General features: G+C 41.5%; 1 protein-coding gene across 2 annotated transcripts in view; it reads left to right on the top strand.

The window, feature by feature from the left end:
* Positions 1–557: 557 nt before the first annotated feature.
* The window catches only part of ATOSA (atos homolog A), a 61599-nt gene continuing 34509 nt past the window's right edge, over positions 558–27647 (top strand). The window contains exon 1 of one of the 2 annotated variants that reach the window (XR_008311373.1): positions 558–2539. Coding sequence is in view for 1 of the 2 variants with exons in the window: in XM_053271811.1 (XP_053127786.1) it covers positions 2524–2539 (16 nt within the window). In the remaining variant the exon portion in view is untranslated. The remainder of the gene's footprint in view (positions 2540–27647) is intronic. The other variant, XM_053271811.1, reaches the window with a different exon arrangement.

Genomic DNA, 27647 nt, shown 5'->3' with positions numbered 1-27647 from the left:
GAGGAGCAAGTACAAGGTGCTTGCATTATCGTGATTCAAGAAAGAATCTTGACATGGAGGTGGGCACTGGGTGTCTGAATAATTGTTGCTCATAATTGCAAGGAACTTAAATAAAGTTTATTTCTGTTCCAAGCATTGGGAGGGATTTTTATTTATTTATTTATTTATTTATTTGCACCAGCATGAGCTGCTTGCACGGGGTTGCTCTAACAGAGGCTGAACACCGTGCCCACAGTCATAGCCCAAAATCCAGAAGCAGGCAGACAAGCCATTAGAGCACAGAAATAAAATAAAATAAAAATAAAAATGTAATCTAAATAAATAAACAAATAAATGAAGAAACTGTATTTATATAGCCACTCAAACAAATATTCTCTGCAGGGCTCATAGAGTAAACAGAGGACTGTTTGGTCTCACACTCTCAACAGGCCTAAGTTTTTACTTTGGGCTTCAGTTGCTATAACAACGGAGTTCCTCGCATGACTGAGGAGGAAGGGGAGGCAGGGACTTCGAGGGGATTGGCTATGGCCAGGCCATGTGACCGCGGTCGTGTTTTTGACGGGGCAAACAGACCAGAGAGGGAGCTGAGCAGCAGCGGAATGGGGCAGATCGCGGGAGAGGGATGAGCGCGTGCCAAGGAGAGGGGCGGGCAGGCGGGGCTCTAGAGGGGTCCTGGCGCTGCGTCGTGCATGTGAGGCGGGGCAGGGATCTTTGACGTTTGGGGTTTTTCTGGTGTGGTTTTCTTCAGCCCCTTCCTCCCGCTTCCGCCTTGCTTGGAGTTCGGCCGGCCCTCTGCCAGAAACCGAACTCTGCTTCTCTCGCTCCTCGCTTTGTGGCTGTGATGCGCGTGTGACCCGTTTGGCTGGAGACTGAGAAGTGCCAGGAGGAGGAGTGTTAGTCAGCAGAGGAAGAGGAGGAGAGGAGGAGGAGGAGGCGGAGGAGGGCACCGCGGAGTCATGGAAAACACACTGCAGCAACAGCAGCAGCAGCAGCAGCAGCAGCAGCCAGGGGAGGAGGAAGAGGCTGCGTGTTTAGGGTGAACCCAGGCAGGGAGGTCTTGCGGGGGTCGTGTGGATGCCTGCTGCGCGAGGGGTGAGGAGGCCAGCCTCAGCTCCCCTCTCCTGCCAGAGTCACCCGGGCTTAGGAAGGCGGTAGGGAAGGAGTGAGATGAGGCTGCGACGCTCCTCCCGGGCTTAAGGGGCTGCAGGAAAGGCGGCGGCGGGGGCAGCCGCCACCCCGGCAAGGGGCAGCCGCAGGCAGCAGTCACCCCAGAGCAGTTGCTGAGGGGCGTGAGGAAGAGGAGGGGGAGGCATGAGCTTGGGGCAGAGGCTGCGCTACGCTATGGGGCAGCCGGTGAGGGGCTGAGGGGAAGCAGGTGTGTGTGTCTTTGTGTGGAGGGCTGTCTATTATTATTATTATTATTCTCGGTCGCTGCGCGTGCGTTAGGCAAGTTGGGGGCGGAAAGGGGGGGAGAAAGCCGGCTGAGCTCAGGCTCAGCGTGTGTCTGTGGGGAGAGAGCAAAGGCCTGGGGGCGCGGGGCGTAGTTGCTCTTGGGGTTAGAAATGGGGCGGTGAAGGAGTCTGCCCTTCCTCCCCCCCTCCTCCTCCTCCGCTAGGGTTGTGTAAGGTAAGGGTCGAGTGAGTCAAGCCCGGGAAGAGGGAGTCCGTGTGTTCCATTCAGACGTGGTTGGTCGCCGCTTCCGACGAGCAGCACCCCGACAGCGAACGGGGAGAGTAGACTGCTTGGGGCTGGTGGGGGCGGCGGCGGCGGCGGGCTGTCTGTGCGTGCTGTTTTTATTTTGACAAAGCGACCGAGGAGGAGCCAAGTGAGCAAAGGCTGCGCCGTGGTGGTGGTTTTTAGTGCCCCCCACCCCCTCCACGACCCCCCTCCCTCCCTCTGGGACACCATGAGTGCTGGGGGGCTGTAGCCGGACCCTGTTTGTTTTTTATCTCGGCTAGACGCGAGCAGAGGATTGGAAGGGGGCGGGGGGAGGAGGAGGAGGAGGTCTAAGCTCAGCCCCTTCTGGCCGGCTCGGTAGAACAGGTAAAACGCAATGGACTCCAGCCTGGGTTGACATTGCCCCGGGAGGCTCTGTGATTCGGAGCCTTTGATTCTGCGTATGGGGTGCGGGGAGGCTGGGGGGAGTGCTAGCTTTTGTTGTCTAAGCTTTTACCCCGGCAGGTTATAAATAGACCTGTTCAGACGCTGTGTCAAGGAAGGACACATTGGCAAGTTCCAGAGGGGGGCGGGAGGGAGCGCGAGCGAGACGGGCTGTGTTTAGCCTCCCCCCCCCCCCCCCAGCAGACTGCTGTGCTGCCACCACAATGAATGCCAGGAGGAGGCCTAGCTGCTACGGATTCTTGTAAGCTGTTAAGGATAAAGGCTGGCTATTATTTCGTTATTCCTACCGAAAAAAAAAGAGATCTAGCTGGAGGCAGTTTCAGCGACCTCGAGGAAAAAGCAAGAACACCCGATTAAGGCTTCTTTACTGAGACTTGCGGGGGGAAAGACACTGGACTGAAAATGAAGCCTGACCGAGGTAAAGGATTTAATCAACCTTTCTGTTTGTGTAATAGCTTAATCATGGACAAAAGCTTTTAAAAATGTTCGGGAACATGTCACAGTGGGGAGATTGTAAATCTTACCTCTGCCAAGGAAAACTAAGAGGAGTCTGAATCTTACCAAAATGGATTAATACAGATCAGTGAAATTGATCAATAGAGTCTTGTTAGTGACTGGAACAGGTTTTTTAAAGCTGTTGTGTAGATTATTGGGTTTATTTCATCAATGAAGAGCTCGGAGCTAAAAACTCATTGTGGAATACACCTTTGCCCAAGGAGATGGTATCATTTAAATGTCAAATAGTGTTGCACTTCTTAAGCTATTATCATACAATTGCAATATTAGGGGGGGAAATCAGTCACAGATTACAATCAGGTCTGGTGTTAGTAATGCAGTATCTTTATAAATGCAAGTTATAAACTGTCTTGAAACTAATGCAAAGCAACTAAAACTCATTCTATTTAAATTGTCCACAAATACTTTTAGTATAATATTTACTTGCCTCACCTATAATTGCATTTGTGGCTGATTGATAAAACCAGTGGCTCAGATCATATATTTCTACTAATTCAGAGCCTGTGTAGGTATTGTAAAAGCTGCTTAACTCTAGTGATGTGAGTCATTGCTCCTAATTTAAATATGTTCATCATTAGGGCTTTATTGCTAGTAATATCTATTCCACTATTTCAGCCTGGAAAATTTTTTAAAATCAAATTTCATAGCGTCCCGCATATTGAAGCAGTGAGTAATCTCACGTTTTTCCCTTTACTGTATTGATGTCATTCCATAACATTGAACAAATATAGTCCTGCTATATGAGTCACTTAAGGCACACGAGAAGCTCCTTAAACTAGTCCAAATGCTGAGGATGTTTACAAATATTAAGATGCACAGATAGTAAGTGCTTTGGTTTTTAAAGACAGTTCCTTATTGGATGTTCACTTCTGTTTGCAAAAGTACTTCATGTTCTGTAATGGAGCCCTTGAATACGTGGTAGTCTGTGAATGTACCATCCTATATGCATCATACTTGCATTAAACTGCTTGAATGAGAGAACTGGTGGGATGTGCAGAGAAACAAAGGAGCATTCTGTTTTTGACAACAATTTACAGAATGCTTTTTTGATTTCAGTTATGTCATACACAGTGCAAGCCTAAGCATGCTAACTCTGAATCGAGTCCTACAGAAGTCTGTGATATGTACTCCTCCTTAGCCATTTTTCTTAAAACTGCAACCTGAAATTCTTCACCAAGAGAAAATGTGATTACAGAATATACCAGAGATTAAGCTAGAGCTTCATTACTTGATACTCTGAAAGGAGTCCAAAGGCTTGGTGATGTTTGTTTTGGTAACCCACACAGCAGATACACTATGAGAGAGACAAGGGTGTTATCTGATAAGATGGCTATAGGGTGGTTAACCTATTTAATGCGAAGAGGGGTGGTGAAACTGTGTGAGTTAAGACTTTTTTTGTATGTGGAAAACAACTTGTGTTGTGAGATGATAAGCTGCCTTGTGTAAAAGTCAGATTATTGGTCCATCTAGCTCAGTATTGTACACTGACTGGCAGCAGTGCTCCAAGGTTTCAGGCAGGAGTCTTTCCCAGCCCTACCTGGAGATGTCAGGGTTGGAACTTGGGACTTTCTGCATGCAAACAGTTGCTCTACCACTGAGCTACAGTCTCATCTTTGCCGTCTTGTTTCTAAGAAGCTTTGGACAGTTAAACAATAGTAATATGGTTCCCTGTTGAAATAAGAGCATCTCCTTCTATGTTTGCTTTTAGAAAGACCCTCAAGACACACCTGTCTTCTCAGGCTTTTAATTTTAAACTGTTTAATCTGATTTTATCCTGTGAGATTATTTTTGTTTCTTGTGAATTTTAACTGTTTTTATTGTGTTTTAACTCTGTACACTCCCTGGAGGTGTGCATATCAGATGGTACAAAAATATGATTGATAAATAATCATATATACTGTTACTTGAGGGACTGCCTATTTCCATATGAGCTTGCCCAGACCTTCAGGGGACTGTGCTTGGCTCCTTCCTTTGTGTATTGCATGTTTGATGGTAACCTGGAAAAGGGTCTCCACAGATTGTAGAATTCTGTCCCTCAGATATGTGGCAGGTCCTTACCATTACTATTTTCTGCCTTGAGGTGAACACCTTACTTGTTTCATCAGGCCTTTGTCAGCTTTTGATTGTTTTGGTGTTGATTGATCCTTTTTTGATTGATCCTGGTGTTGGTTAATTTTATTTATATCTGCTTGTGTTACTGTTTTTAGCATACTGATCTGTATACAGTTTTATCTTGTATACTGCTTTTTGGTAGAAAAGCAGAATAATTTTAAATAAACTTAAGTAATCTAAGCACATCAGCAACAAGGTAAAGCTGGCTCTTAAAAAGTCAATGTCTGTTCTGAAAACAAATACGGGCTGTAATGTTAACCAACAATATATCTAGTTTAATTGTTCCTATTTTTTTTACTGTATGTGAGCCATCTAGAAAGAGCTAAATGTCACATTCAGCCTACATATGCTCTTCTGAAGGGACAAATCATGCAAATGTTTACATGTGCTGCTTTCTACACAGCAGCTGCACCACAGGTGAGTTGTCAAGTGTGCAATCACCTGCTTCCTTTATTTGCAAGTGAATAGTGAAGGACACAGGATAAGCAGAGCATTTAACTAAACTCAGTACAATCCGTTTAATATTGGACTGACAGGAAGAAAAGCATGCATCATCGGGCAGTGCAGTAGAAATGTTTTATACATGCTTTGTTTTTCCTGGGCAGGTATGTCAAGTTGTAGTGATCAGATTTGTTTTCTCCAATACTGCTGTTATTAGTACTACTACTAATTGATTGATTCTTCCAGTTGAATAAGTGAACTTATTTTGACCACTTTGGTTGGATTGTGTCCCACACCTTGAGACAGGTGACTGGTTATTTCCCTCCTGCCCCCCCTCTTAATGAATAATTGTCATCTACAGCTTTCAACAGATGTATCTTGACCATATACTTCCAAAGTTAATCTGCCACTGTCAAATTCTGGGAAGCTTTCTTTGTATGAAGAGTGATAGAGCAAAAGCTGCTTCACATTAAAGAAAAGATGAGTCCGTGTGTTTCCATAGCTTGTTTTGTACTGTTTGCAGGGGAAAGGTGTTTATGCAAATGTGGGGCCAAAAATATAGGCCTTGGTGGGGCCATGAGCAGTGTTGTGTCTCCCCTTCAGATGTTTCAGAGAAGATGTGGCCAACATACTGTGGGAATGCAGCAGCCTGTTTTTTTTATGTATGTTTAAAACAGCCTTAAGACTGTGGTCTGAAGAGCAGCTCAAGTTTCTTTAATTAAAAAAAAATGTGCTTGGAATTGGGCATGTTGGTAGATAGCAGCTGAAATCAGCATAAGTTCACTGATAGCTATGTCTGTCGCCTGCAATACAAAATGTTGCGGTTGTTGATTTGAATGTTCTGTGACTAGCCAACAGACTAAATTTTTGTTACAGATAGTGAAATTGCTTTTGTGTAGGTCTTAATGAAGAAGAGACATATGAACTGCAGATGATGTTGCTTCCTGTTTAGCAGGGTTGCAACAGCTGTCTTGGAAATGTTTAAGTTGTGCTTCCAGTTATAGAGGCCACAGGTAAATACAGGGAGGGGGCAAACTAGAAGTGATGCCATTTCCTGTTGTAGCAGGAAAGCTTGTGTGTGTGTTGCCTGGCTGTGGGATCATGCTCTTGAAAAATAAATATGAGGGAGCAATCTGTGATGTTTGTCAGTGAATAAGGAACATTAAAATTAAGGAATCTTAGAAAAAATAGTTCAGATGGAAATCTCACTGACTGGTGGCTGAAATAATTCTATTGGTATCCTTAACCTATGGGGGGAAACAGGTAGGGGTGTGTGTACACACATATACAAAGGAATTGGAACTTGCTCTGAATTTTGTCTTTGAGAAGGATTTTCTGAGGGGTGAGCTCCTTAATTAATTTAACTTGCTCTGGCACTGCTTGGCACTGCCAAGTAGGATTGCATCCATGGTAGTAACCTTTTACTGGTAATCAAATGCTAAGTGAAATCTTAATTATGTGATCTCTATTGTAATAATGATGAATCTGGATGGAAAGTATGTGGACAAATATATAATTATGGCAACATTTTTATTCAAATACACGCTAATGTTTTGCCTCCCATTACTAAAAAGATAAAATGCGAATAGCAACTTTAATGTGTGTATAGTAGGAAGTCGTATCTTACTTCTCTGCACCTAATAGTAGATCCTTGTGGCTTCATGCCTACTATGCCAATGCCTGGATCCATGGCCATGATCCTTTTACCCTTGTAATGGGCCATCTCTGTTCTGGGCACGGGGGAGGAAAGCACAACCCTGTCTCCTGTTAACTGACCCTTCCAATGAGACGCCCTAGCCTGCTACCCTAAAATACCTTGACAAGAAATACTACACTGAAGCCTGGGTTTTCTGCTTTGGGTAGAAACGTATCTTGAAGAAAACATTTATCTAATAAAGTCTTCCTTCTCAGACAAAGGCCAACCAATGCCACCATCGGCTTCTGATCTTTTTGCACTTGACTGCTCAGTTATTAGGCCTAGCTGCAGTTTCTATCCTATTTTTGCTCTTGTCTCTATAAGGACAGCATGGCCCTATGCTAATACAAAGAATTTTTTTGTACTGTATCCCTTTCTCTCAATATATTCCATCACCAAATGTTATAAGTTACTTATATTGGCAAGCTAGGTCTTGTATCCTGACCCAGCATTTGTTTTTTGAAATAATAAAGTTATTCATATGTTGCTGAAAGTCTCTTGCAGTAGATCTCAATCATGATGGGTTAGAATGCCTTTTTAATTTGAAATACATGTTCTTGAACTTACAGCAAATAAGTGTGTATATAAGCACATATATACACACACACACTGAGACTCAATTATTTTCCATGAAACATTATAACAAATAGTAGCATAAGATTCCAGTTCTAAAAATTTCAGGCCTTTGAGATAGAATCCCTCTTGGGTTATATTTATGAAATATAATATGCTCTAATAGCTCTTAGTTTTTGGCAGAAGTTTTAAAATGTTGATTAAATGGTAATCTATAGGTATTTGGTACTGAAATTCTTTTGTTTATTGAAAAATGTTGGTTTAATTATACTGCAACATATTTAATATACCGTAGTTGCCAACTGAGGACTGTTGAAGAAAGCTTAACATTGCTTCTGTGTCGGGTCAAATAGACAATTAGTCTTTTTTCTTCCCCTGAATAAGTTGTACCTGAAATTCTTGCTTCTGTACATCTCCCAAAGGTACAGGAGAGCAGTCTTCTGCTCCATATGGCAGGCAGCCCTAGCCAAGCTGATGCCCCAGAAAAATGTAATAGGACATGATTATAATATCAATCCCCAGTTGATAGTTCCCAGCATATGTTCTAGTATAGGAAAACCTTGATTGCTAATCCCCATCATTGTGATTGTGATGTTGCCATGGCATACTGCAAGCTTTCCATTATCATGAAATCAGAAATAATGTGTTTTTGTTTTTCAAAAAGATGGGCATAATAAGAGATGGTGAATGCAGTACCTTGAGCATCAGAGGTTGACTTCAGTGGGGGAGGGCAAGATTCATGGTAAAACTGAAAGGCCAGCTTTTTGGTATATACGAGATTAATATGCAGACAAGCAGCATATTCAAGAACAATTGTGTTCTTTTTTTCTTATATACAATCATGTTAACTATAGCAAGGCTGTTCTTATGTGGCAACTAATCAATTTCCAGTGCTATGGTTTAGATCTAGAAATGTACCTAGTTCTGGAGATTGCATGCACGGCCAGTTTCTAATGAATGTAGAAAGCATTTTCCTGAAAAATACAGCACTTGTTTCTCCATTCAAGAATGCCCTAGCACTGCAGTCAGTTCTGTAGTAGGGAGCCATTTAGTAGAGCGAGTCAGGATGATTTCATGGTTAGATGATCCCTTTTCTAGGTACAATAAACTACATTTTCCAGCACTTAGAACTGTTACAGAAAAGAGAAAAGTCTAGAATAAATTAGTATTGCAAACAGTAGTTTGGGATAGAAGTGGCTAATTAGCAGAGTTTGTTCTGGATTATATACTGTTACCAAATGTCCTTGCTGATTCACAATAGACACGATCTTTCAAATGCTGGAAAGTGCACGCCAAACTAAAAGTACAGGAGATGGATTTGCAAATAAACATTTATTTGGGGAATAAAATACAAAGATGAGGTCAAGCAGGGGAATATTGGAGAGCAATAATACACTTCAATCAAATTAGCAATCAAAACAGTAAACGGAGAAGCAGCTAATCCTAGAGGGGCATGAAGTATGTTTGGAAAGCTAACTACCATGGAAAATGAATTACTGAGAGAAGAGAAAACAAAGGGAGAGAGATGGAGCATTGACCAGGGAAAACATTACCTCTCCTTAATTCTGCTGATAGTTGGGTAGAGTGCTTTACCCAGAAGTGGTGGTATTCAAAATGTAGCATGGCTTCCCAATTCTTCTCTCTAGCTGACATCTCAGAGGTTCTCCATTTCTCCATGTTGCCCTTCAGGATGCCTTCTAGAAGGAAGTCTGAAATGCTAATTAATACTGGGATTAGCTAGATTCATGACTCATGTGCCCTTGGTAGCAGAAATATTTCACATCCAAATGGGGCCTTTTAAGAGCTGCCTTTTTGACAGCCAGGTTGCCAACTTTCTCGCTGTGCAGGAGTGTTGGCCCAGCAAGGAATGCACAGGGACATTTCCTCACAGTACAAGCAGTGCTTCTTCTTCCAGCACTAAGAAGAATAGGCATCTGCTCCCAACAGGGCTTAATGATATTATCTATATTGGCTTCAGCCATGTTGTCTGAAACGTGTTTAAAATTAAACATCTTGGTATTCTCTACTACAGGGCTGCTCAGCTTCGGCCTCTTGCAGATGTTGGCATACAACTCTCATAATCCCTGGCTATTGGCCACTGTGGCTGGGGATTATTGGAATTGATGTTTAATTGGATCCGTGAATTAAAATGAACTCGAATTGGACACTTTCAGTCAGAAAATCATACTGTTTACTACTCGGGACATGAAAAGCAGAAGAAATGGTGTTGCTTTTATAGTCAGGAAGGATATAGCAATGACAGTACTTGGGTACAATGTGATCAGTGACCGACTAATATCAATTAGGCTTCATGGACAACCCTTTAACATGACAGTTTTTCAAGTCTATGCCCGAATGACTGATGCAGAAGAGGAAGTTGATGAGTTTCATGCTCAAGTTCAGTCTGAAATTGACAGAACTTGCAAGCAAGAGGTGCTTCTGGTGGTTGGAGATTGGAATGCCGAAGTAGGAAATGGTAAGGAGGAAAGCAAAGAAATCAAATTGATTACATTATTGGTGCAACGAGGTGGAAGAACTCAGTTATAACAGCAAAAACGTGCCCGGGGGCTGATTATGGAACAGATCACAAACTGTTCACATATAGGTTGCAAGTCAAGCTAAAGCAGAAAAACAAAGTTATCCAGCTTCCATGATATGATCTTGAGAATGTACCCACCATTTCCAAGGAGAACATCAGGAACCGCTTTGAAGTTCTGAAACCTCATTGATAGGGAATCAGAGGAACTGTGGAATGAAATAAAATAAGTTAAGGAAGAATGTGAAAAGAGACTGCCAAAGACCAAGAAACAGAAGAAGCAAAATGGATGTCAGAACAAACAGTGGAAATTGCCAAGAGAGCAGTACTACAATGATAACTGTAAAGACCTTGAGGATGGAAATACATGGAAAAACAAGGCAAGTTTTCCAAAAGATCTCTGAACTCAGAGGGAGGTTCCAACCTTGAATTGGTATGTTAAGGGACGCCAAAGGACAGATAGTAACTGATTCAGAGAGATCAAACAGAGATGGAAGGAGTATACTGAAAATCTGCACAGCAGGGACATCAATATCCAAGATACTCTAGAAGATATTCTGTACTAGCAAGAAGCTCTAGTACGAGAAGATGAAGTTAGATCAACACTCCGGTCATTACCAAGTCAGAAGGCTACAGGAATTGATGGAATATCTACAGAGATATGGCAAGCAACAGAAGAAGAATCGGTCAAGGCTCTAACCAAACTATGCCAGCAATTTGGTGAATGACACATTGGCCAACAGATTGGAAGAGGTCAGTCTACATACCCATGCCAAAGAAAAGAGACATAACAGATTGCTCAAACATTGCACAATATCCTTAACTTTACATGCTGGCAAAATAATTGTCAGGATCATCCAACACAGATTAGAGCCCTACGTGGAAAGGGAAATGCCGGATGTTCACGCTGGTTTCAGAAAAGTCAAGGAACAAGAGACATTATTGCTGATGCATGCTGGATAATTGAGAAAGCCAAAGAATACAAAAAAGATGTCAACGTGTGCTTCATTGACTACAGAAAAGCCTTCAGTTGTGTCGACCATGTCAAGTTGTCGAATATCTTTAGGAAAATGGGCATCCCAGAACATCTCATTGTTCGCCTGAGAAACTTATACACAGGACAGGAAGCTACAGTCCAGATGGATCATGGTGAAACAGACTAGTTCCAGATTGGCAAAGGAGTAAGAGAAGGCTCTATATTTTCTCTTTATTCAATTTATATGCTGAACATATACTGAGAGAAGCTGGATTGGAAGAAGAGTGTGGTTTTAAAGTTGGAGGAGGAGGAAACATCAATAACCTGCGCTGCGCTGATGACACCACTCAGATAAAGCATTGACGCTTTTGAACTTTGGTGCTGGAGAAGACTTTTGAGGATACCATGGACAGCCAGGAAAACAAACAAATGGATCATAGAACAAATCAAACAAGAATTTCCACTCAAGGCACAAATGACCAGGCTCAATCTATCATACTTTGGACACATTATGTGAAGACCCAGCTCTCTTGAGAAGTCCATAATGCTGGGTAAAACTGAAGGAAGGCGAAGATGATGACCAGCAGCAAGGTGGATGGACTCAATTATGACAGCAATGAAGGCACCATCTTAAAGGCCTAGTTGGACAGATCATCCTGGAGAGGATCTATCTATGTGGTCACTAAAAACTGACAGCACTTAATCAATCAATCAACCAATCAGTCCAAAAACAGCTGGGGAGCCTAAGTTGAGCAGGCCTGATCTAGAAGAATGAAGAGGTGCACCCAGGTAAGTTTGGAGCCTGAACCTAGAGGCCTTTTGGTGGTCTCTGCCACCACAAGATAACAGAAACACACACGTTGTGACACACATGCAGTTTTTTGAACACATGGGTTCTTGAGGGCCCAAACAGCAACTGCTCTCACAAGAATGTAAGGATGGAAGTTTACCCCTGCTCGGCAGCACCACACTCATGCCCGTGCTCTCTCTCACCCCACTCCCACTCCAAGACCCCATCCCACAGCATAACATGAAAACTCTGTTGACTTAGTTTACCTGTTCTCACTCACACATTGGTCATCTTGGGGTGTGTGTGTAGTTGTCAATGGTGACCCACCAAGTGGGGTATGTGTTGCTGTTGCCCCCACTGTGGAGCCTCCAAGCAGGCAGTGGTCATGACTTGACAGTGGTTGCTGCTGTAGCTGTCTCTTTGCTTCCCGGGCCACTGAGAACACCCAGCTGGCCTTGCCATAACTGGAGGCTTGTCCTGCTCAGTGCTCCCTCTCAGCAGCTCTGTTCCCTCATGCCGCATGCTGGCTTGTGGCTCCTGCTCATCTGGCCAGGCCCAGGTGGCTGCTAAAGGCCTGCAGAGGCAGGCAACTGCAAGCTGGGTGCACTTGGCCCTCAGTCAGACCCTGGCAGCACACAAGAGAAGACTAGACAGTGGTGTAGTGCAGCATGGCCACCTCCACCCCAGGACATTTTAAAGAGAATTTAGGGGCCCCCAGGGGGTGTGAGAGACTGGACTTCTGTCCAGAGGGGAAGGGCGCCTCTGCAAGAAGGTTGGCTCTTAGCACCCAGACTCCTAACTCTGCAAAACAAGCATCAAAAGAAATGCTTCCAAAACTCTTTGTCTGTGGAGAATCCTAACTGAATAGAGCTGAACATAGAAAAATTCATCTCATAAGAAGGGTGTTTACAAAATCACATTTAAGAAAATCACAATGGTATATACCATAATGACAGCCATAACGGTTTTAGGTCAGTGCTCAAATGTTCCAGTATAGGACAGCTGGCAGACCACAGATGTATGCAGGGTGTGGAAAGATTTGTGGTTTCTAAGGAACACTCTTGTTTCTTCAGGGATATTTGGAATACTTTGAATTAAAGAAATACTGTTGCATCCCAATTGTACATATTTGTACCAACTTATCTGCCTGTGATTAATTTATGCTGCTGTAGCAATAAATTAATAAACCTGGCAAGCATTTATTTGTTGAAAGCCTTAGGATTGGACTATTGGCATGTGAACTACAAAATAATTTAAACTGAGTGTGTAGGAGATAGAATTCCTTGTTTAGAGATTGTGGGCACCTAATGAATTCTTAGTAACTATTTGCTCCATGTAAGGTTTCAGTGTGTTTGTTTCATAATTACAATATGTAGAAAATACATTTAAATGTCCATTTTAAAAAGTGGTTTAGTTCTTCAGGCCACCTGCATAGAAGATAAAAGTTTAAGATGAAAGGATGATGATCATGTATCCCCAAAATGGGATATCGTTATCATGGACCATTGCTTTACATACTTAGGATATTGCAAGATGGTATAATTCCACATTAGAGTATACCATAAACTAGACTGGATAACTGGGCATCATCTTCATAGCTATGTAAAATTTAAGAGCTATACCAGTAATAGAACAAAGTATAGCTGGTAGCTGAGGAACACAGTTGAGGAGGGAGATGCTAAATACAAGTAGGGGAGAAGCAAATTGATAAATTACAGATATGCACAAAGTAAATGAGATGTCCAGTAATTTTGTGGAGATGTATGATGTTGGTTAAGTGATTAACCAATCAAAATGGCCAAGCAGCATGAAATATCTTTTTATGAAGGTCATTTAGTAGTTAAAGTATGGATGTGCAACAAAATGTTGCAGTATATTCCTGGTGTTACCTGAGGCTCTGCCTGAGCATAGTGAACGTTTCAGGCATCTTTCCCCCCTCAGAAGCAGCAGGAATTGTGACTGTCTTGAGGGAGCATTCTTCAAGTGGATAAATTTCCTCCTGTTTTTGTTTAAGATCTCCTCACCATTGAGTTCCATTAACTCCACCCACCTTGTTATCAAGTGCCATCTGAGTCCATCAACGTTCTGCTCCATTGAACTAGATTGGGGGGAAATTGGGGTTTTTGAAATTGACTTATCTGTGAGTTACTCAGTCTGCTGGTACCTCCCTCTCCCCCACAGGTGCTCCAGTTTTGTATCCATAAGAATCATAACCTTTCCAGCTCTTTTGGAAACAGATAACAGGTCTGTCTGTCTGGGTCAGAAAGAAATGGAGAGAGGCTCTCCTAATAGGAAAAGTGACAAGACTGAAGAGCATGTTTTATCAATTCTTGGATAAAAGAATTGTAACATAACCGGAATAATAATAAAAAAAATGCTTATGGTGAGCAGAACTGATGAATGTTATATACTGCGAGGGGTAGATATATAGGTAGAGAATGGATCTCCCTGTTCCAAGTGGGGTCTGTTCCCGTTCTCAGTGAAGCATCCACCTGCCTACCTACTTAACTATGTTGGAGTTTAGCCTCACAAATAGGTTGAGGAGGAGTCTGTGCAGCAGTTGCAGCAGCTAACTCTGACCTAGGTCACACAGAAGTCCAGTCTTTTGTCAGAACAGTAGCAGCTGATACATAAGCTGTAAAAGAGGGGAGGCCACTTCTGCTGTAGAAAGACACTCCACTAACAGTTGAGTACCTCGGCCCCCTGTTGATGAGGACAACTGTTATGGACAGTGTTCAATTTTTGGTAGGTGTTTGATCTAGAATGGATGGGGGTGGGGCTGGATAGGGAAAGGGTTAAACACCCATCCCATCACTTGGTTGAAAATTCCGTCTTGTCCCTGCTTTTCAGCAGGGTAGTGGGCTGTTAGGGTGTGTACACTTCTGTTTTTTCTACATGCTACTGCACCTAATGTGTAATCTGTCCCTCGGTAGCTGTGAAATCGGAGGCAAAGGATTAGGCAGTGCAAAGGCCGAAGTACTCTGTATTGCTGAGTGAGTTTATTCTATAGTACTTACCTGTGCAGTTGTGTAATCAATACTGATGTACATTGAAAGACTGTTTGTAAGGATTATTGAGGGATATATGTGAAACACTTTGGACACGTACAAAGCACTATATAAATGTAAAGTAATATTAAGGTTGGGCAATATGTGCTAGCCCTTTTATTGGTGCAATTTGTGGAGGAGGCATGCAACATTTAGAATCAGACTGCGGTCCCAACTTCAAAGAAGATGATCTTATACCAAATATGAAATCCGTCACACTGTGGTTCACAACAGATAGGTATTCCCACCTGTGAGACTACTGAGGGTGATTCAGCATCTTTCTCTTCTTCTCCTCCCTCCACCCCACTTCCATTTTTAGCTTGGCCCTGTTTAAAATAGGTTATTAAAGTGCCTTAGTTATTGCTGTTAAGGTTGGTGAAGGTCTTTGTTCCACTGACAGCAAGTTCTACTATCTTACTAAGTTAAATCCTGCCTTCTGTATATTCAGTGTACAGCAGATGGATAGATGATAGTATAGACCTTGTCATCACAGCTGTTCTTTGTAATATAGATGAAAACTTTTTAAAGACAACTCTTTAAAAACTTCACTCATTTCCACACACATCATTTCTCATTAACGGCTGCCTGCCTGAGCTTAACATACTCTTAAAATACTCTAACTCTATTTTTGCTGAAATAATGAGTTGAAGTTAGTTTGCAAGATTATGTATATCTACTCCTGAACTGGGTGTGTGTGCTGATTATTTTTGACATGGAATCTTTTCCCATTTCTGCAGTAAGCATACTTATGGTGGCAGGAGGACATGAACATTAAATATGTTTCCACAGCTGGGTAAGATGAGCAACAGTAGACCAAATATTGAGAGATGCAAAGGCATTGGGGCAAGCTGGGGCTCGTAAAGGGCTGGACAAGATGGATCCAGAGGGGTGGCCGGGCCCATGAGCTCCAGAATCGGGCTAGGGTTGAGAGAGCCACCATGAGCCTCCAAAAGGCTTAAGACAAGCCCTGACGAACTAAGACTCTTCCTCTTAAATCACTGTCTGGTCCACCCGGTTCTATTCATGCGCAGAATTTGAACATACCATTTGTATGAAAACAGGACAGCTTTGTGAACTTGCTTGGTTGCATTAGAATCATACAAAAGTATTTAAAAATCTCCATTTCTGCACTGGTTTTCTGCAGGATTTTTCTGCACACTGGATATGTTTTCTCCCTTCATAGTACCTTTGCCTTTGGAAAGCCTGTCTAGAATGTCCGTGTCCTTAACTTAATAAACTGAAGCTTATTGTGTCTGTCTGATATTCCTGTTACTCTTACAGTTTATCTCTCTCAATGTACTGTGTGTGTGAAAGACTTCAAGGGTGTTCTTAAATAGCACGCTCACTGCTTCTATGAGCAAAACTACTGTAACAAAGCAAATGGATCCCCATTGTCACTTTGTTTTCTGAATGCATTTCTCTTTGGATGTCTGGGCAGTTCTTTAAAAAGCCATTCGGTGTATGTATTTATTTGAACTGTAATCACCGCCACAATTGGTGCCACATTTAGTGTGTCTTGCTACTTGTTGTTCTCCTGTCCTTTCCTCTCAAATTGCCCAAACACAGCTGGGTTCACAAGAGGAGAAAAGAAAACATGATACTACTGCCAAACAGACAGGAAACTGTAGTAGACCTTGTGAGCAGTGAAGGGTTGAAGCACGCCCTCTGTCCAATCAGCTGTGAGTTCTGTTGCTATGTGCACTTTTACTCTGCCTTCTTTGTGGAAAAAATGTCTTGCACAGAGAAGCTGAATATGCACCCAAAGCTGAACATTTTTGTGTTAGCCACTGCAGACATCTGGATCCCCGAGACACTGGCAGTGTAGCCCATTTTCTGCCTGAAGGCAACTTCTTTTCCACTCCGATTGCAGTATGGTTTACAGTGGAAACAAGGGGATGCCTGTAGAAGGTGTGTAACTGAAAGAAGTAATTCTAAATGCTTAAACGTGTGTTGTGTTGTTTCCAAACCTAAATGTCTCTCTTTCCCCCAATAGATTTGGTGTTTTAAGCAGTTGGTTTTGTTTGCATGAAAATATTTCACGTGGATAATATGCATTTAACAGTTTTGGAGCTCACGTGTTATGACAAATGATATTGAAAACAATTCAGAATTGTTGATTTTGAACAAAGAGGGGGGAGGGGGACAAGGAGAATGGTAAGCAAGAGGGAATAAGATGCTGTCAAAAATTAAAACTGTACCACTTAACAAAAAATGTAACACTTTCAGGCACAGATGGTGAAATGGAGTGTTTTGGTTATTGATTAGACCCATTACTTAATCCCAAAGGCTAGAATGCTTTTTAACAAAATCAAAATACCACCACATACCAACTTCAACTTCTTATATGGCTATATCTTTCTTTTCATGTAGTTTTTGAGTGATATATTCACTATTCAAATTACTAGTTTTTGAATAAGATCTCAAATGTTGTTTGGAATTTTAAATTGGATGTTACAAAAATGTATTTGTTACCATAGAAGTGCTACTTGTAGCCTTAATATAAATGTTTGCTTTCTAGTTCATTGTGAAAACAGAAGGCATAACTGATGTTGTCTTTCTTTTGTGTGTGTGTGTGTGTGTGGTTATGTAGATTAAAGTGTTCTCAAAATGCAAAGAAATAACAGTATTTTCATTGGTTTTACTAGTAAAGTACATTACAGCTTTCTCAATTTTTATCATTATTCACTTCCTTTAGACAAAAAAAAGTTTACACAAATACAACTCAACCATTTAGCTACTTGATAAGAAGGCTTTATTTTTTTTGAAAGTGAACCTATAGCTTATAAATAGATGGGTGGTACATACCTATTTTAAGCTGCTGCTTAACAAAGGGGGCCAACTTAAAGTTGGAAACAGACACACCATCCTTCATAGATGGCATTGTGTGTGTCAGAATAGGTTGGAAAGGGACAAACATCTAATTTTAAGTGAGCTTCGTGGCACAAGTCAACATACTCTGTAAAAGAGGTGGGGAGAACATTCTCACTGGATTACTGTTTTCACATGCCTACAAAAATATTATAATATTGTTACAGCAAAGGATAGCAGAAGTGGCATAAGAAGCAATTGCAAATAGTTGTCCTCAAGCTATTTTTAGGAACATATTTATCCAATCTTGTTATAGCCCCACAATACAGAGGAGCATGTGCTTGGACTCCTCAGCTTTTGGGGAGAATTGAGAAATTCTATTTAGATCAAGCCCTTGCTGATCTCTCCACAGAAAATGATGGGAGAACTGAGAAAATGTAGATCTTATCATTGTGGGCATGTGCTGTGCCTAAGAAATTCCTTCTAGGAGCTCCAGTGCACACATGAAGTCCTTGCATCTGCAACTCCTTCCCTTCTACTTCCAGTGGAAGGTACAGCTGTCCACACCCGTTACTTTCCCATGTGCAAAGTTGTCACTTCCCTATAAGTTAGTGGGGAAGCTCCTAAACAAGATTTCTGTGTGTGCCCCAGGGAGCACATAGATCTTTGTATTGGAGCCCTGGTGTCTTCATAAGTACCATTTATATTGAATTTCTAAGGAGTTGTGCTGACTCACTTAAAAGCTTTTGTATATTGACAACTTTATTGCATATAAACAAACTATAGTTGTGTGTTGCATATGTGTGTCTTTATATATGAGAGAATCTTGGGAGGTTGTACTATGGTCAAAATCATAGTTTCTTGGATCAGCTATAATAAATGAAAGCTACAAGGAATCTGTAAATACTAGTCAACTAGAACCATTCATTGATCGTGTGATGTGTCATTTGGCCTTCACTGTGGGGCATGTGTGTGTCTAAATCTCTCCAGCCCATTTCCCTTGAACAAGTAAAGGTGCTCAAAAGCAGAATCCAAGACCAGTCTTCACAAGATAAACATGGCAGCTTCTTGGCATTTTCTGTATGTATTGGCAAAATATAAGCAGCAGAATGCACAACTTCTCTCTCTCTCTCTTTTTTTTTGCAAATTCAATTTTTATTGATTTTAACAATAACAATATTATCATTCATTAAAAATACACACAAAAAGGGAGGACTTCCCGCTCACATTTCTTCGTGAATCAACAACTATAAAATTTACCCTTGCTATGATAATAAATCAAAACATAAGTTCAAACCCTTACAAACCTAATTAATCTAACCAAACTGCGATTTATACTAAATTTCAAACCCTGCTGTCAAGTCCATAGTAGGAAAGTAATTCTTTAGATACAACAAAAATGGTTTCCAATCTTCTTTAAAACATTCAGAATGCACAACTTCTCAAACCATAACAGAAGACATCTGTTAAATGAAAATGCCTATGCTATGTTACTTTCTAAAATAGCTACTGTAGGACATGTGACAGGTGTCCTGTTACCAATATTTGGTCATCTTTTGCCATATACTTTAATTGAGGGAAAAGTTCATTAAGTCTTTGCATCATTCTTTCAATTTCTAGAAAGTAATTGAAAAGAACAATCTCAGCATTTTTAGAATTGGATTTGTACACTTAACTTACAAGCACTAATATGGTTTAGGGTTACCTAATTCTCATACAACTGAAAAGGACTTCTAGGCAAGGCCTCTGATGTCTGCTCAATCTTTTCTTGAGAATCTCCAAGGAAGGAAATTGCATCATTTCCCAAGTCATATTCTTTCTTTGAAATATATAAACAATTGGATTATCCTAGTAATGTATAGTTTTAGTGCAGATATTTCTTAGATTAAGAATATCATAGTGCTTAACTTAAGTCCATCCTCTGTAGTTTGCCCTGTCCTTAGTGAATAAGGAAAATAATAGAAAAAGCGAAATGAAATTTCATTTCATGAAACTTGAATTGGTAATTGTCTTGCAGTGGTTTGCTTTGTCCTTGTGTTTTCCCTCAAGTAATGTGTGCATTAAATTTGAAACAATTCTTTTAAAAATGTGTATTTTGAATTTTGTAATCTACTTTATGAAACATTGAGACCTGAAAGGTGGACTTTAGATCCCTTAAACAAATGTGTTTTTTGGGGAAACAAACTAATTGTTCAGAAAGACTTAGAATAATGGAATTCAAAGTGACCTTAGTGATCTTCTAGTCTAACCCCCTGTTCAGTGTAGGAAGTTGCTACAGCATCCCTGACAGATGACTGTCCAGCCTGTTTGAAAATCTTCAGTGAAGGAGTCCACCACTGCATGAGGCAGACTGTTCCACTGTCAAACAGCTTTTGTAGTTAGGGAATTCCTAGTCTCTAGCCTAAATCTTTTAGATTGTGAGCCATCCATCTTATTTATTTATTATTTATCTGTGTAAACCGCCCTGAGCCATTTTTTGAAGGGCAGTATAGAAATCAAATCAATAAATAAATCTGCTGCCCTCTAATTGTAACCCATTGGTTCTAGTTCTACCCTTTGGAGCAACAGAGAACAAGACCACTCTTCCTTCTATACAATAGCCATTCCAATGTTCGAAGATTGCTATCATATTCCTCTTCCACCCACCCACCCCCATAAAGTAGTTTTTTTTCCAGGTCAAACATACCCAGCTCCTTCAACTGTTCTTGTCAGGTCTTGGTTTCCAGACCCTTCACCATCTTGGCTGCCTTCCTTTGAACCTGTTCGTTACCAATGTCCTTCTTAAAATATTGGGCCTGACATTGGACGTAGCATTCCAGGTGAGGCCTGGCCAATGCAGAATAGAGTGGAACTACTGCTGCTTGTAAGTCACCTTAAGTGGCACTGTGGGGAAGTGATTGACTAACAAGCAAAAGGTTGCCAGTTCGAATCCCTGCTGCTACTATATTGGGCAGCAGCAATATAGGAAGATGCTGAAAGGCATCATCTCAGACTGCGTGGGAGGAGGCAATGGTAAATCCCTCCTGTACTCTACCAAAGAAAACCACAGGGCTCTGTGGACGCCAGGAGTCGAAATTGACTTGACGGCACACTTTACCTTTACTGCTGCTTGTGATCTGGATGCCATGCTTCTGTTAGTCCAACCTAAGAGTGTAGTCACTTCTTTAGCAGCTGCATCACCCTGCTGGCTTATGCTCAACTTGTTGTCTACTAAGACACCTGGGTCCCTTTCAAATGTATTGCTGCCAAGCTAGGTTTACCTCCTCCTGTATTTGTGCATTTAATGTGTCTTGCCCAAATGCAGGACTGTATATTTGCCTATGTTGAATTTCATCTTGTGTTTGGCCAAATGTATTGAGTCTGTCCAGATGAGATTGAATCTTGATTCTGTTTTCTAAGATGTTAACCTTCCATGTCCCCTTCTAGCTTAACTTCAACCTGTGTTAATATTATCTCCTAGCCACTTTCATCACATATCACCCCCCCCCAATGAACACTCTCCATTAAGTCCATATGGTTAGTGATCTTATAATGGATGTGATGATATAGCTAACCAGATTTGACAGTGATGCCACAAAGTCAGTTGGGAGTGTAGGCCATTACTCTGAATGACCATATGTTTTCTTCTCCCCCCTCCCCCAGTAGTATTGGGAACTAAGGAGTTATGCTGTAGTAGGAAGTAATAAGTGCTGGGATCTCCCCAAACCCACTCAAAGACACTGGCTGTGCTAAGCCTCTGATCACAATGACGCCAAGGAAAATGGAAAAACGGATTATAGCAGCAACATCTGTTGTGAGAACCAGCAAGCAACATTCTCCGCAGCCACCACTGCAAGCAGCAGCAGCAGCTCCTGGGAGGCAATGGCAACAGCAAAATATGTATATACCACTTTTTAACAAATGTTCTCAAAGCATTTTACATATAACAATAAAGAAGGTGGTTCCCTGACCCCAGAGGGCTCATAATCTAAAAAGAAACATAAGATAGACACCAGCAACAGCCATTACTGAATGAACATTCTTCATTCCCACGAAGAATGCTGTGCTGGGGTTGGATAGAGACAGCTGCTCTCCCCTTGCCAAATAAAGAGAATTGCCACTTTTAAAAGGTGCCTCTCTACTCAGTTAGCAGGCGGAAGGCATGCATAAATAAATAAGGAAGCAAGCTGCAGCAGCAGACTTCTCCACTGTAGTTTCCTTCCTGGAGGACACATGCTGTATTGGGGCAATTGTCATGTTTTCTTTCTCTTTTTGGGGAAGAAGCAATAGAGAAGCTGGTGGCTGTTGCTGCAGCAACAGTGATAGGTGGGTGGAGCATACCCTGGGAGGGGGAGGAGAGGGCAAAGAAGAGACTGGGGCCAGGGGCTGTAGGCTGGTTGCAGAGATGGATGTACCTGCAGTGGATGAGGCGGGTGGTCATATATGCCACACTCTCCACTTGAAGTGATCGCCTCACTCTCTGTGTGTGTTTGTAACTAGCATTTATAACAGGATTTCTGTTGAAAATGCTTCTGGCCATATCAGCCATGAAGCCAAGCAGTCATTTATGGTCACTTGGAGATGGGCATGAAAACTCTATTGCCCCTCGAATGCATTATAGTGGACAGGATCAGAGGCAGCTTGTCCACTCTTAGCTTTTGCCTTACCAGCACTCAGCTGAGCTACTAACACATCCCTTGCATGCCTTCAGCACTTCCACTGTATTAGTTGTAGAACCAGTTGCCACCTCTTGCAGCCAAAATTATACAAAGCAAACACATTTGTGTTATTGGGATGCAAATTTATGCAGCAAAATCTCTCCAAATCAGCCACAAGAAAATCTATATTTAAAACTGAAGCATGAATCATGGAATCGACAGAAATAAGGATTGTGTGGTGTTTTCTCATTATTCCTTATGCTGAAACTCTACAAAGTCACAGAGGTACTGTGGCTGGTGGGCTCTGAAAATCCCAGCATTATGTGCTGAGGATTTAGATGTTTTAAACTGTTTCAGAAGGAGTCTAAAGATATAAATACTCAGATACAAGGTGACAAGTGTAAAGACTTCTAAACTTACTGTGGTTTTTGCTACTGAAATACATTTTGGATGTTACCTAAAGCAGCTGTTGCAACATTTACAATTAGAAATTAATTCCAGACTAACAATATAACTTAAATATATCAACTGTGACTTTGGCTTCCATATGTTCATCAAAATGACATTCAAATTGCATGCAACCTAAACAGGTAGTAGACTGCAGCTCTCATTTGTTTACCACTTTTTTGTATTCCGTCATTCCTTCAGGGAACTCTGGGCAGAATATATAGGGTTTCCCCATTTTATGGGATGGAGAGCCAGTTTTGCAGTAGTGAGCATGAATCCTTTGTTAAGCAGGATTCACTTTGGGTTACATCTGGATGAGTGACTGCATATGAGCACTGTCTGCTGTAAGGTATTCCCCTTAGGGCAGGGGTGGGGAACCTTGGCCCTCCAGCTGTTGTTGAACTACAACTCCCATTGTGACTGGGGATGGTGGGAGTTGTAGTTCAAAAACAACTGGAGGGCCAAGGTTCCCCACCCCTGTCTTAGGGAATGGAGCTGTAGCTCAGTGGTAAGAGCATCTGCTTTGCATGTAGAAGGTCTCAGATTCAATCCCGGGCATTCCCCGGTGGGACTGGGAAATACTGCTGCCCTGAAACTCTGGTGAGCTACTGCCAGTCAGTGTAGACAATACTGAGCTAGATGGACCAATGATCTGACTTGGTATGGCAGTTTCCTATGTTCCTATCATTGCAACAACTGTCTGAGGTCACTTATGATAAAATAGACCCATTTCATAAGTGTAATGCTAAACTGTGGTTTAGCTCATGAGAACAAGCTGCAGTGAACCTTGGGCTTGAATGTTCCACCCTCCTCCTCCTCCTCCTCCTCCTCCTGCAGCAGCAAAGAGGTTGAAATCTTCAACTTTGTGGAACCATATATACCACAAAATTTCCCACTATGTCTAGAGTGGAGAAAATTGATGTACAGGGCTCAGGAAATCTGCTTGTCAGGATTTTTCTCTCCACTTGTTACAAACAAGTAATGTACCAATATAGCTTGAGGAACCATCTGATGAGTAAAATGTGTTGTCTGACTCGTGAACTGAGCCAACATTTCTCTACCCTTCCTCACTTATTCAAACTGATCCTGGTTGTTTGCATTTACCACAGTTGGCTTATTCTTAAATTGCATGCATCACATTCAGAACTGGGCCACAAAGTAAGTTAGCCAGTCTACCCAATGGCTTAATGGTTCAACTTAATGGCTGATTTTGAATCCAGGTCTCTCTGATCAGTCTTAATACCTTGAGCTACTCTGATGAATGCAAAACCATGAAGCTAGTTTTGTGAGCCAAAGGGGTCTAGGCTTGTTCGCCTATAACAACAAGATGTGTGCACATTCGTGCCACATGGCCAGCTGCTTTTGAAACTGAAGAATGGTTATCTCAGTATAGTGAAAGTATTGTTTGAAGACGCTTTCAGGGGGCACTGTCTTTCTCTGATGGCTGTTGAACTGAAAAGGTTTTTTTATTTGTACTTTGGTTACGCAAATGTTTGGTGGTTAAGTGTAGGTTTAAAAAGGGATTTCTCTGAAACTGAGTTTTCCCACTAGCTCGGTGGCCTGGGAGCTCTTTCCTGCACAGCCGGATAATGTTAAACCCCTGGGACTAAGCAGGAGGAGACCACTCCACAGTTTCTCCCTAAGGCTGTGTTAACCCAGTCTTGTGAGCATTGGCACTGGTGTGGGAAGGTACCACAAAATGGACTTCTCCTACTTGACTTGGACTCTTCATATTATAGCGGCAGCTCTCTTGCTTCTGACAGAATGCAAGAACCCAATGTCCGTGTTCCTCAGATTTTGTCGCAGTAATTCTGCCAAAGTGGAGAAAGCAATTGTTTGAATATCCCGTAGATTGCGGGGGAGCTGACTTCATTTTTGAGTGGTGGTCTTATTTACATTTTTTTAAACACAAAAACCCTTCAGAATTGATTGTTTAATTTTACAAAGCAAGAGTGCATATTTGGCAGGGGGAGATGTCTCCAAATTTGCTCTGACAAGTGCTCAGATCAAGATCGAGCATACTTCACAAGAGGCCCAGCAGCAGACACTAGAAATCAACCAGTGGACAGTGATGTGCATAGCTGTTTTATTAGTGGTTTTCAAACTTTTACCTTCATAGAGCCCTTTCTGCACTGACTTGTCTGCCAAGGAAGCTCTATATGGGGATCTGTTCTAGGATGCACACACAGTTCATATGGGGTACAGACCTGTTGAGCTTCTCAGTTGCTGCAAAAGAATGGAATATAGACTGAAAGTCAAAATTGTGATGAGAAAGTTGTCTTCTGTGGACGTTTGTCTGCTGATCTTCTCATTGAGGAGACCCTGAAAACCGCCCAAGGAACCCCAAGGTTCTCCAGACTAGAGTGGAAAGCAGGTGGGAAAACTAACTTTTCTGTGTGTGTTCTTTACACGTTCTTTAGTCAGATTAATAGGTTAATACTTAAAGATATATGTGTGCCTTAGTGACAAACAAATGTACTATATACATAGTTTAATGTAAAACTAAGATCCATATGTAATTAAGAATAGACATGAGGTTCTATTATTTCTAGAATTTGACAAATACTTCACATGTGTAAGGCTCAGCATTAGTTTTTATGAACCATAGCTGCATTTCCTCCCCTGATTTCTAGGTGCCAGCCTAAAATGTTGACTAGTCTGGAGTAACCTGGAACTTTTCAGCCCTGGCTACATCTGTTCGAGGGAATGCACAACTCCTTGACATTTTGTTTCCATGAGAACAAAGCTTCTTTAATTTAGTGCTCATGGGATTGGTTAGAGGAAGTTATGTTACAGGGAAAGCTTGAGTATCTAATATGAAAGCTACCATCTTGGTTGTGGTTGCACATCGAGCTAGCAAAATTCTGGTCTTTGCAGAGTACAGTTGATTAGTGCTGGAGTTCAAGAGTTATCTGATCTATTCTACTCACCATAAATTTAAAATATCCCTGATACAATAAGGCCTGTCCAACCTTTTCTTGTGGTAGAAGAGATGAGGCATACTCTCTAGGCAGTTTATTGTATTGTCAGATGTTTCCAGGCGCGACTAAACAAAGACTGGCCTAAGTTCAAAGTTTTAACAATGCTATTTGGGTTATAGATACTGATTAAGTCACATATGTTAGTGATAAAGGATTTTAAAATGGTAGAGATAACAATACATTTGAGTAATAGAAAAACATGGATACATATTCTATTCACACCTGAGGACTCTAGAGTTTGTTTTGTACCTGAAATTAAGAGGGAGAGTTTCAGGGTCTGAGAGTGGAGCATCAGAAAGGTGTGAGCATCAAATCCCCCCCCCACTTCCCTGGGGACTGGGCTGGGTGAATAGAAGAATAAGCCTAACAGAACAGTGCACCCCATCATTCATTCATTCATAGTTGAGTGACACTGCTCTGTGAAGACATTAGGCAAAAATGGGGCGGTGGGGGGACACACACACCATAATCTATCCTCACAGGGAAGAGAGAGCCCCTGAGCTGTGTTTTGGAATAAAGTATCTTCTCTTCCTCAATGTTATGGTTCCTTATTAGATCGAATGGCAGTATTGTGATTGGGTCTCCTCTCCTTTTTCCTATTCAGGGATGGAAGAATGGAACACTTGATTAGAAAAACTGTGCAACTGTTAACTGTTTGCAGGACAGGCTAATGGGGTTGCCTTGGTGCTGTATTTTGAGCTGTGGGTCCTGGCCCTTCAAAAATACGTTCCAGGAATATACAGCACAGGCTGTTACAAAACACACATGAAACAATAACCTCCCCTCAGGAGAGGCCTGTGACTGGTATAACACCCTGGGATAACAGGGGTGAAACTAGGTCAGAACTGAGCGAAGATATGATTGCAGATCAGCCTGCACATTTTGTTACTTTGAACAGTATTACATTTCATGAAAATATTCCTTTTAAAAAATGTTCTGTAGTATACTTCTATCTCCCCCCGCCCTTTTTTCTTTTTTCTTTTTTAAAGTGGGATTTTATGGTGTCTGTGTATATAAGTTGCATTGAGCCTTCCTTGGAGTAAAACTTCAACACATACATGCTGCAAATATAGTAATTAAATGTGAAAGATATGAGCTGGTGTGGGGTGTTGCTGTAAAGGACTGCTTTGTCCACCAGTTTGGAATTTAAGCACATATTCAATTATATTCCTAGGCATGTTTACCTGAAGCAGGCTCATTGGATATGCAAGCAAATATGTTTGTCATTGCAGCCATATAATTTATGTAGTAGTAGTTTGTTGTTTTTAGCCAAACGCCATTACAATTAAAATAAATTGCAAATTAAAGTAAAATACTCATATGCACTTAAAGAGAAACAAGGAATAATGCAGCAGTTATTTACAGTTTATATACCATGATGTCAAGGGTATTCATTAACTATATAAAGGCTAACTGCAAATGTTAGAATGTCTTTTTTTGGACTTTCTATATCAAAGTACCTGAGAAAACTGCCAAAGTCTTTCGGAAGGTTTCATTCCCCATGCTTTTCCAATGGGAGAGTTTTCCTGCATTTCCCCTGCAAATTAGCCAATTTCCCCAGGATTTTCTATTTTTCTGGCAGTGTGGGCGAGGTCTGGAACCTCTCTGTGAAAATGGCATGTTTCTGTCTTGTGTGGTTGAGTTCGGGAGTTTCATGTCAGTCACTCAGAGTGACCCTGTCGGCTTTATAGATACTGTAAACATATTCATTCATTCTCTCTCTCCCCTATATTTTTCATTGAACCAGAAAAGGGCAAGGCTATTTTTAAAACGAAATACAACCATGCTAACAACTTTTTAGTTCTGGTCTAGTTGAAAAATGGCATCTGCAACAGTCAAAATGTCAGTAACACACTATAAAGATAAATTATCTTTGTGCTTGATTCTTCATACTGGATTACAAACTTAAGCTGTGCAAAATGACACTGCCTTGAACTTGTGTTGTGTTTACTGATAGTCTAAAATT

Source organism: Hemicordylus capensis, chromosome 10 (genome assembly GCF_027244095.1).
Source record: "Hemicordylus capensis ecotype Gifberg chromosome 10, rHemCap1.1.pri, whole genome shotgun sequence".
NCBI lineage: Eukaryota > Metazoa > Chordata > Lepidosauria > Squamata > Cordylidae > Hemicordylus > Hemicordylus capensis.
This window is presented reverse-complemented; position numbering and strand designations above follow the sequence as displayed.